Source organism: Protopterus annectens, chromosome 6.part0 (genome assembly GCF_019279795.1).
Source record: "Protopterus annectens isolate FY-2018-M chromosome 6.part0, PAN1.0, whole genome shotgun sequence".
Classification (NCBI taxonomy): Eukaryota; Metazoa; Chordata; order Ceratodontiformes; family Protopteridae; genus Protopterus; species Protopterus annectens.
In genome coordinates, this window is record NC_056737.1 from 1,363,091,725 (window position 1) to 1,363,104,030 (window position 12,306).

Here is a 12,306-nt window from a genome sequence, read left to right on the forward strand (position 1 = left end):
CTTATACCTCTGATTGTTCTGTCTTGAGGGACATTATTAATAAACATTGGTCAGTCCTTTGTACTGACGAGACTATTAGGAAGGTGGTAGGGGATAAACCTCAATTTATTTTTAGGAACAAACTCAACCTAAGAAGGATGCTTTGTTATTCTAAGAAGCAGGGACGCACTTCTGAATACACCCATAGCAAACCCTGTGGGCACTGTAACTACTGTAATTTTATAGACAATAACACGGTTTTTGTACATCCTGATCTACAGACTAATTTTAGTACTCAGGTGGATGCAACTTGTGACACTACTCATATTATATACCTGGCAGTGTGCCAGGTTTGTAGTGCATTTTATGTTGGAAAAACGAACCGCCAGTTTAAAGAAAGGATACGTGAACATGTGTGTCATATAAGGAAAGGAACCTTACATAATGCCCTAGCTAAGCATGTTGTCCAGGTTGGTAGGGATCACCACTTTCTATTCAGGACCTTAGAGATTATCAAGCCTAGCATTCGAGGAGGTGACATTAGGAACCATACTGAAGATAGAGAGAGTAAATGGATTATTAGGCTGAGAGCAGATAGGGGCTCTGGATTGAATGAGAGAGCCTCTATAAAACCAGTACTTAAGAAACGGAGGAACATTAGATTTTAGGGGTCTCTATACAAATACATAGGTACTTATATATATATATATATAAACATATTTTTTATGTATATTGTATTTGTGTCTAGATACTTGAATGTTTTTAATTGCTTAAATACATGTATTTCATACGCATGTTTTTTATGCATACATGTCTTTTTTATATATGTATTCCCATACACATGTTTTTATACATATGCTCTTTTTATTTTTATTTTTGTATATACTTCTTCTATAGGCATATACAACTGTGTTGCTTTTAGATTAATTAGGTATTGTATGTGATAGGCTAGTAGTGACTATCATCCATGTATATATAGGATGTATGGGTATTAGTTATGTGATCTGATGAAGCTCATTTCGAGCGAAAGCGCTTATCTGACTGCAGTGTTATACCTTGAATAAAAGCTGTTTTGGAATAATTGGACTCTGCTTCGCTCCTGCACTCACTATTTTTGTGATTTATATTCTTTTGGTTTGGAGCGTTTTGGAGCGTTTATCTGGGCTGGTGGCAAGTTTCTTTGGTTCTAATTACTACAGCTTAGTCACAAGTTTACAGTGCAATCAAGATGACAGTCACACGTTTACAGTGCAATCAAGATGACAGTCACAAGTTTACAGTGCAATCAAGATGACAGTCACAAGTTTACAGTGCAATCAAGATTACAGTCACAAGTTTACAGTGCAATCAAGATGACAGCCACAAGTTTACAGTGCAATCAAGATGACACTTAGTCACAAGTTTACAGTGCAATCAAGATGACACTTAGTCACAAGTTTACAGTGCAATCAAGATGACACTAAGTCACAAGTTTGCAGCATAGTCAGTATAGTTCTATTGCTCTTCTTTTTCTCACCCCTGTCTCTGTCACTGATATGTTTAGCCACAGGTTTCCAGCACAATTATTATGTCTTTTAGTCCCAGGTTGCCAGCACAGTCACTATTGCACTTGCAGGCTACAAGCACTTCTTGCAAGCTGCCAGTACAACCATTTTTGTACTCAGTTACCATCTTTTTAGCATAATTACTACTGCTATGGTCACAGTTTTCCACCCCATCATTACTGTAATTTGTCACAGATTTCCAAAAACACTACTACTACTGCAATTTGTTATAGGTTTCCACTAATGTCACTTATATTTCTAGCACACTCACTACTGCTGTTACTCTCAGGTTTCAGGTAAACTCACCTACTGAAGCCAAACCTTCAGGGACAAGAGTCCTAATGTATGATAGAAACTGGTTGGGAGATGGCAGTCTCAGCTAGGAGCTGATCCATTTGCCTGCATATCCATGCTATCACTAGAAGCTTATCACAATGCACCTTCAACAAATGAGTCATCTACTGACTAAATGGCAAAGAACCAGAGCTATTTATTTAACTACAAATATAGTATAATGCATTTATAAAAAGGATACCGTATAAATTTTACATTCCTTTTATGTTTGGAAATGTAAATAATAATAACACCCCAAAGCTGTTACATATTACAGAACACCACAACTCTCTGAGTACATATATCACTTAATTTATGCAGCTGCTATTCACAGTGAGCTGTCATGTACTATATCAGATTTTTTTAATTTCATATTTGTTATTTAGCACAGGCAATTTTCTCTTGTTGACAAAAATAGGCAGATGATAATGTCATTGTAGTCCCCCCATTCCTCACTGTCCTTTCCGAATGATAAAACATTTTATTTGAAAAACACCCTCTCAAACAGCCATACCCTAAGGTTGCTAGCTTTTGAGTAATACCATGGCATTGACCTCTGACAAAACCACTTGAAAAATTTGTGTATACGCACACACACACACACACACACACACACACACACATATGTATGTAGGTTCTTAGGTACTTTCTAGGCTATTGATCCATGAGAATCTAGAAGCCTAGCCATGTATTCCCAGAAGTTTCTTGCATTTTAAATAAAATACAAGGGCCCAGGGTTATTTTGTCCATACAAGTATCCCAGAGCTGGACAGACATTTGTATGTTACCTCTACCCATAAGGGACAAAGGTGTCAAACCAGAGATGAACTTCCACTTTCCCATCCATTCATTCAGACTACTCTTGACTAGAGTAAGAGATGTACGTTGCTTTATGTGCAGAGAAAGATGATCCCAGAGCAGCGATATTCTCTGTGTTACACATCTATTCTGTTTATATTGCAATAGAGTGGAAGATCTCTTGATTGGGTTTTTACGCATTGTATCCAAAAGGATGGGGTTGTTTGTGGCTCTTTTTATAGATGTAATATATTTGTATTAGTATCTGTTTCTAAATTAGCCTGAGTGTTGGCTGCAAAGGTCCTTCTAGCCAGTCAACTGATCTTATTATCAAATGAATAAATAAATAAAACAAATCATCATTTCAGTGATTACACACTTGCGTGCTAAGTATAAGAGAAAGTGAAGTGTATTTCTGATCCATATGATGTGCGCAGGAGAAGAAATCTAATACTAGATTTTTTTCTTATCTAACACTATTTGTGGTACTGAATCCCATGTCTGTGTGCTACATTAAAATGATAGATTCTATGTCCATCCTGCAATTCACCATTTAAAGAAGACTTCTAACAAATGTGGCACTCATTCTTCTTCTTTCGGCTTTTCCCAGTTAGGGGTTGCCACAGCAGATCATCTGTCTGCTCATGATTGGCAGTGGAGTTTTACAGTGTTGAGTTGCCAGCCCGGTGCCCAACCTTCCACAGAAGGCACACACATGCACACACTCACATCTAGGGCCAAATTAGGGTGTCTAATCCACCTATTGCATGTCTTTGGGATGTGGGAGGAAACCGGAGCACCCAGAGGAAATCCACGCGACCACAGGGAGGACATGCAGACTCCACACAGAAGGCACCCCAGCTGAGAATCGAACCAGAGAACCTCTTGCTGTGAGGAGGCAATGCTAACCGCTGCACCACCGGTGGCTGCCCAAAAGACACATTGTACATGAATAATGTTGTCAAATGTGAGAAGGGGGGGTACATCTGCCTACTAAGAAATATTAAACATTTCAATCCCTTTTTAGGTAACACGTTGAACTATGACTGACAGCATGTTTAGCACCAGGCTGTCTACATCAGAAATCGTTACACTTATGGAGAATATCATCTGAAATGCTACAGTTCTTCTATAATTATAAATAATAGCATTATCCTGAAATTAAATTAATATTACATCAAAAATTATAAACATATAAATAAAAACACAGCATTAGTTATGCCGCTGCAGTAAAACCTGAATTTGACATTTTCTTGATGGATTCTTTTGCATAAATAAGTTGATTACTATGTAGTCCTTACGTATAATCTTGCAGAATGTCTACTTGTTCAAAGTACTAGTACTCCTACCCCATTCTTGTTCCATTAAAACTATTCTCCTCATTTTCTAGGTAGTTTCTGGCTTTTCTTCACCCGGGAACTCATTTTTGTACTATAGCAACTGCACAGAATTTTCACAAGGAAAGTCTTCGTACTTTTTATATAGCCAGCCCATTTTCTTAGCAACTGCTGTTCTTTAGGCCTAACAATCCTTATTCATTATTCTTTGCCTAGATATATTAAATACACCCTTAATTTGTATTACTGTGAATTAACAGTCTGCATTTGCAAGCACAGAAATCACATAAATGTGGACTATTCTCAACTACTTCTCAACTGTCACTCTGACTCTCTGTCACAGTTCTTGTAAATAACCTGTCCCCTGTTTCAGGTAACTGCTCTGTGACATAGCTTGTCTCTCAGTTTCATGGTCACAGCATCTTATCAATGTACTCATCCTGAAAAGTGTATATAGTCTTACTGCTGCTTCAAGCAAGATTGTAACTGTTTTGTTTTTCTTTCTTACAATATTATATTCACTTTTGCATACATTTTAGACTATTGTTTGTCTCTTATTTGTTATCTGTGTTATTGTGTTGCTTTTCTCCTCGGGCGTCCGCTGAAAAAGGGCTTTTGCTCACTTGACACTCCCAGTCAACCAATGTCAAATAAATAAATAAAATTATTTATTCCCATATATCAAATCACATTTGAAAACTCATTTGTGCTCATCACTTTTTAAACCAAAGTCATTTTTCTTTGCCAAGATATATTAATTATACCCTTAATTTGTATTACTGTGAATTAGTGGGCTGCATTTGCTAGTACAGGAACCACGTAAATGTGGACTATTTTTAGAATAAATGATCCATATCTGGATCAGCTATCTGGGTGTGACTAAGCTGGCTTGAAATATGTATGGCTGTATCATGTAACTATAGGAATTACATTCATTAGAATTTGTATGTTGAAATTATTTAGAAATATTGCTATATAATGCCTGCATATTGTGTAGCCCTTTCTTGTTTGTATTACAGGGGACGTTTCTCTGTAGTAAGAAAATGCATAAACAGAAATACCAAGGTAGAGGTGGCTGTCAAATTCATCAGCAAGAAAATGAAGAGGAGAGATCAGGTGGCACGTGAGGCGACCCTCCTTCAGCATCTGCGACATCCACAATTCATTGCACTGTATGACGCCTATGAGTCACCATCTTCCTACATCTTAGTGTTAGAGATGTAAGTAGAAATTCTGCTCTTTATTGCTATCTTTGCCTAAACTTTTTAACATGTTTTTGGCACCCTAATTATTCCTTCCAGAGACAAAGGGTTTGGACACCTTCCCACACACAGAGCAGCCACAGTGGAGGGCTAAACCTTTCTTTTGCACTTCCCAACCTTTATTTGTCTGTTTGAATTTTTTTATTTACCTTAATTGACTTCCAATTCTTTAAACTTTTTGATCATAAATCAGTAATTCAGAAAATATAAATTTATTTTCCAGGTTAATTTATTTGTTCATTTTGTTGACCAGAGTAGTGGGCTGATCCGTATGGGATCCATTTCAGCAGCCACATCTCAAGAATTACAGCAAAACAACAGAAAATACAATAGTATCATCTAATACAATATAATACAAGGCAACAGCATATCAGAGATACATCTACAAACATTTCAGGTAATATTTAGGCTTTGTCTTCATGATCTCATGATTAATTCCAAAACAATCTATATAAGATATTTGTAATGAAGTACATGAGAATGCACATAGCCACCTCTACCACTAGGCTCCATAGGCAGCTGCCTAACACCCAGTGCTAAGTGGGGGGCCCTATCAATGCTACCAGTCACAAACTTGAACATTATAATGCTTTTGTTGCGACTGTATAGATTACAGCCATGATCACTGAGCTCCATGAATGTGCATAAGTAAACAAAAAATGTTCCCTTTAGATCCCTATGAAAAATATAGCATTTACTATCAATTTCATGTTGCCTGTCATCTATCTGGGTAATCTGTCATTATATGTGTGAACTCAAGCAGCATAAAGTTTTTCTTTGCCCTGTCCCATATATATCAGCAAGTGAGTACTATTACCAGCATTAGCATACAATATCTCATTATTTTATTTGTATTTATTTTTTATTGAATTAGGGCTGTATAACCAATAAAACAGAAATGCTCCACTTTTTGGGTTGGCTGTAGTGCTGCTGTTTTACCACCACCCCCTACTCCTCAGGCATTGTAGTAGAGTAGTCTTAAAAAAACATTTTCTACAGTAAGTTTATCCAATTAGCAAACAGATAATGAATAAATAAATGAAAATTGTGCCTTTATCCCCCCAGTATTTTTGGCTAGATTGTGTAGAATTCTTAAGCAAAGAAGCTGAGTTGTATTCTGTCAGGCATGTAAGTTTCAGACTTTGTATCCTTCAGAAAATGTTTGCTAATATAATAAGGCTTATCATTCTAACAGCTCTCCTAGTATAAAAGAGAAATATTTAAAATCTTTTCCCAGTTTTGGATTGTTGTATCTGATCCTTGAGCAAAGAAGTTGAGGGGGTAGAGTTAGGTTTCAATGGGTCGTACTGCATATTTCTGACAACAGCAAAATGAGACACATATCGAGCCATTATTTTTTGTGCTATATGGTTCTGACAGCAGGAATCTAGGATAAATTGCTGGTTTGTTACATCCACAAACCCTTTTCTCATTTTTGCACATGATGTTGGGATGTCACTTCAACAATGGCGATCATCTAGAGCCAAGGTTCACACTGTCGAGTGGCTAGCCCTGCCACAGCTATTCTTCCATACCACACACTCACAAGCACACTCACACCTATGGCCAATTTAGAGTGCCCAATCCACCTACTGCATGTCTTTGGAATGTGGGAAGAAACCAGAGCACCCAGAGGAAATCCACGCAAACACAGGGAGGACATGCAGACTCCAAATAAAAGGCATCCCATCTAAGAATTGAACTAAGGAGCCTGTTGCTGTGTCACAATCATTATTTATATATTTATTCATTCATTTGATCTCAGATATCTGAAATATATATAATTATATAAGTAATTGTACTTCATAGTTACATCTGTGTGTGCATCTGTGTGTCTGTGTTTCTGCAGAGATCATAGTCCTCAACTGTCACCAATTTTGCCCTGTATTTATATACCTCTCAACCTCTTAGAGCAAGAAATCTGGACAAAGCCATATATAAAGGGGCAAAGGCCTAAAAATAGGGACAATTTTTTAAAAATTCTCTTACAAACTTAGAAAGTTGATAGAATAACGGGTTTTGCATTAGCATAACTTTTCTGAAGGGTATGAAGTCTGAAACTCCAATGTCTCATTATTTTCTAACTTCAACCTTTAATGATTTGCTGCTAATTTTCCAGAAAACCACAATTTTATGAAGAAATGACCAAAAAATAAAAGGCAAAAATCTGGACAGTCTGTGAAAACCTGTACAGTTGAGAGGTATCATAAAATGTGTTGTTTTGCAGAAAATTGTTGTGCATTGCAAGCATTAAATAATGACAAATGTGGGTTTCAGACATCATTTCCTTCAGAAAATACTTGCAGATGTAAAACCTGTTAAAATAGCAACTATTTGAAAATTTGCTTCTAATTTTGTCTGTCTCTGATTCTTAACTCATTAGGTGGGAGAACATGGGAGTGCAGTGGATTCCACTGTATATATATATATATATATGTTGTGTCTTTTGTTTTTTCCCGGTTAGGGGTCGCCACAGTGGAACTCCAGTCCGCTAACGATTGGCAGTAGATTTTTACATGCCGAGTTGTCAGCCCTGATGCACAACCTTCACTGAAGGTACACCCATTCGCGCATGTCTCCACACAGAAGACGCTCTAGCTGAGAATTGAACAGGACAACATCTTACTGTGAGGTGACAATGCTACCGCAGCACCACCACTGCAGTACACTGTATATATATATATATATATATATATATATATATATATATATATATAGATACACTAGACAATCTCGATGTACTGAAACGTCGAAATTCAGTACGTCGAGACCGAATAGTGGAAAGTGCAGTTAACTGAAACTACACTATGCCGAATCCAAAAATGTCGAATCCACCGTTATCATGGTGTCATGTTTGTGACATGTGGTGCAGTTTGTGGATGTATCTGGGGTTTCAGGTAAGTGTTGTGTGTTTGAGGATAATGGGTAGGGATTTTAGTGTGTGTGAGTGTGTGCGGTGGTGTTTGTTGTGTGTTTGTGTGTTTAGTGCGACCTCGGAGTTAGAATATATAACTGGCGGGGTGTGGAGGGTGCAGGGGGGCTTGCCCCCCTGCTTATCGGTAGGTTAAGTGTGTTTGTGTGTGTTATTATGTTTGTTTAGTTAGGTAGGTGTATGTGTGTGTGTAATTATGTCCTGGTTTGTGTGTGTGTGTGTGTGTGTGTGTGTGTGTGTGTGTGTGTGTGTGTGTGTGTGTGTGTGTGTGTGTGTGTGTGTGTGTGAATGGTCGCGATTGTAGTGTTCTTGTTTGTGGGTTTTTGTGTATGTGGTTTTTTGACTATTCAGTCTCAAAATACTGAAATTTGACATTTCAGTATTTTGAGATTGTATAGTGAATCCATCTATACACAGGGCCATTGTGTATAACCAAACCGCCCTAATGTCGAATGTAAAACACTGACAAAATAAGTTTGATCATATACAATAGCGAAAAAAAAAATCAAACAGAAAAAATATCGAGAAATGAAAACTATTTCCTTTTCCAAGATTAAAATTACAACCCCCCCCCCCCCATAATACTAGCCTCAAATTTGTCTGAATATTGGTAGCGTTATGGGAAGGTTTTAATGACGTTAAGGTGTAGGGTTAGGGTTGAGGGAAGGGACAGCTTTAGAGTTAGGGTTAGCACCCGTTACTAAAGAGCCATGATGGTTAAAGGCCAAGTCGCTGTACGCATGTGTCCTCAAATCCCTGACAACAGGAACTACTTTCAGCAGTGCACTATCAATGAAGCAATTTCCTGGGATGGCCATCTTACTAAAGGTTACTATGCATTTCTTGGCACTGGATTTTAGGCATCAACTCTGATACTAGATATTAGTTTGTATAAGACCTTATTGGAGATTATTTGTTTCTTTGGGGAATTCTATGACTGTGCCTAGTTTTCAATCATCTTCAAACTTGTCAGTTAGAGGCCATTGACAGTCTTAATTTCAGAGAGGAAGATGCCAAAACGGAGCAGCCTCAGCAGCAAACCCTGAGGCATGCTGCTAGTGACCAGCCTTTTTGTAGAGGTAGACTCCCCTATCTTTGAGACAGCTGGCTATATAGTGAGTTATGTAGGGGTTTATACCTAGTCTCCTGAGCTTGTCTATGATGACTAAGTGGTGTGTTGTGTGAAATGCCTTGGCTAGGTCAAGGTAGGCTATATGCACTTTTTTCCCCTTATCCATAGCTTCAGTGACTTTCTTGAAGAAGTCCACCAGATTGAGCAGGCATGGGTTGTCATTGATGAAACCAAACTGGGTTGGGTCCAGTGTCTGAAGGTTTTTCAATGTCATTATTTATCATATCCATGATAACTCTTTTCATGGCATTACATGTAACACTACTCAGACTTATGGACTGGTAGTTATCTGGGTCTGTGGATGGCCCACTCTTGTGCAGAGGGATAACAGTTCCATCCCTCCATTCAGCTGGCACAAAACCTGTTTGGAGGCTGTGGTTAAGTAATGATACAAGTAGGCCTGATAGGTAATGTTTCATGCTATTAAAAGACATCCTGGGATATTATTCATACCAACAGATGCAGTATTTCTGGCCTTGGAAAGATCATTAAGGACCTGGTCCACAGTGATAGTTGGAGGAGTTATGGTTAGGGGTATTTCTTGAGAGGTATCAGAGAGAGAAAGTGGGTAAAGCTGGAGTTGAATTTATTGTCCAGTAGATTTGATATATCCTACATCTCAGTATAGGCAGCTCTACATACAATTAGCTTGGCACAGCGTTGTGTATTGCTTTTCAGATTATAGACATAGCTAAACAATGCCTTGTAATTGTTCTAAGCCTGAGAGGCTACTTTAGCCTCATATTTGGCTTTGATAGACTTGACAAGTACACTGAGTTACTTATTTAGCTTGGGGAGGGAGGCTTACCTTGCTAGGCATTGCTTTTTCCAGTTTTGGCCATGATTTTCTTCCTTTTGTTAAACAACATGTTGTTGCTTTCATTCCCCCAGGGCAACTTGTTTTTTTTTTAAGTTTGTGCAGTGTTCCCTGGATTTGGGAGGGGTTAAAAATTCACCAGGGTATCATTTAATATTAGGAAGTTTGCCTTGGAGCAATTCCTAAATGTTCCAGAATTAGCTAGTGTCAGGGTTTTATTTTTATTTTGAAAAAAACAGCTTTATGGTCTAACCAGACCCAGTTTGAACATCACACTCGGGATTTGCAATGCTCACCCATGTTAATGAGGAATAGTTCAAGGATGTTTGCACCCCTAGTATGCATACAGACTAGCTGGTCCAGAGCATTTGTATTGGAAAAGCCCAGGAATATTTGGGCCTTTGAGTTTGCAATTGTATATGATTCCCAGTTTATAGTGGGGGTTGTTGAAGTCCCTCATGTGTATGGTATTGGGTTGAATCAAGAGTGACTCCAGTCCATTTAAATAAGTGGTATTAGTTTCCTGGGTCATACAGGGGGGGGTCTATAGCTCACAATGGTATGGTATAGTACTTTGCATATAGTGAGATATATGTGTAAAAGCTTGTGTGTCATATTTGTTGACCAGCCTTGAGGTATGTTTGTTTCAGATATAAACTGAGACACCTCCACCTTTTGTCTCTACCCTTGCAGTAGCTGGTCTAAATGTGTGAAAAGCTTAAATTCTATACCAACATTAAATTCAGTGGATCCTATGCAGTATACTTTATGTTTTCTGTGTTCCTTGCATATAGTTGTACAACTTTACATTCCTTGAAAGGGAATCCCCATCAGGTGCTGTTCCCACTTACCCAGAGATTTATTCTTCCATAGACTTAGGTTTAACTTTATTCTGTTTCCATTTTTTTCTAATGAAGATAAATATGTGGAATTCCAGAAATTACTAGACTCTTCACTAAGAACTACCCGCTGCCATCCACCTTATTATTTTCATGCCACATTTAATTTTTCTGCATCCACAGCTGTTCTCGATTCCACCTTTTGATTTACTAATTTCTGATCAGTTTGCTGTGGAAAGCAAATCATACTACAGATATACAGACATTATATCAGTTGCCTGACTCTTTCCATCTGTTCTGGCTGCCTAATACAAGGAAGGACTGTATTCATTGCATTGTGATAGCGAGACAAAAACAGATGTGTAGATCTGTAAATAAGACATTTGAAGTGTGTTTTACTCCATCCACTATCTACAATGGAACAGTTTATTTTATCATTTTATACTTAATGTTAGTGCATACCAGATGTTACTGTAAGAATGTGATACAGAACAGAGAAATCCAAATACATTCATACATGCATAAATGCAGTAGCACTACATTTTTTTTTTTGCCTTTTTAGTCATATTTGTTATCTGGTAGATTTACCTACAAAACATTATTTCAAGTCTAAATAATAATTTCAGGTTATGTTAGACTAAGCCATTGAACAGAGAAGCAACTCTAACAACAATATCAGCCAATCAGTGTAGTTAGTAGTAATATTTCATAGTGACATTGTAAGCCAATCAGTGTAGTAGTAATATTTCATAGTGACATTGTGAGCCAATCAGTGTAGTAGTAATATTTAATAGTGAATTGTGAGCCAAACAGTGTAGTAGCAGTATTACAGCAACTGAAATATCCTGGTCAGCACACCAGTAATACAATTTCTGTCAGTATCAGCCAGTTAGTGTTGCTATAAAGGCTATAGTACAACTCTTCCCAGTAAATGCAACCTTATCTTGGAAGTAAACACTATTTTCATATCCCATATGTCCAAAAAAAATCTTATTCTGGGACTGAGTTAAGGATTTAGTCTGGAATACTGTCTGGGCCGCAAACCTGTGATATTTGTTGAAATATGTGGGCATATCTGCTTCACTGCATGCACGTCTGTGTACACCTACAGTTTCCAGAGAAGAGATTAAGAGATGTATTGCAGTCAAGATCCATCCCATATACACTTAGAGCTGAACCTTGATCAAATGGAGCCCTTGGCAGGATAATGGACTGCAGCCCACAGCCATACCAATATTCTATTACTTGTTCTCCCCAGTTACCTTAAAACAGCGTTTAAGCCTGTAGGTTTGCATACTGTTTTCTTCTTCACTTTTACAATGATCACAGAGAT

At 37.8% G+C, this 12,306-nt stretch overlaps 1 protein-coding gene across 1 annotated transcript in view; it reads left to right on the plus strand.

Annotated features, from left to right (window-relative positions):
* Positions 1 to 12,306, plus strand: part of KALRN (kalirin RhoGEF kinase) — a 4,346,166-nt gene that overhangs the window by 4,236,083 nt on the left and 97,777 nt on the right. Inside the window, exon 58 of the mRNA XM_044074926.1 lies at positions 5,011 to 5,211. Coding sequence (XP_043930861.1) covers positions 5,011 to 5,211 — 201 coding nt within the window. The remainder of the gene's footprint in view (positions 1 to 5,010; positions 5,212 to 12,306) is intronic.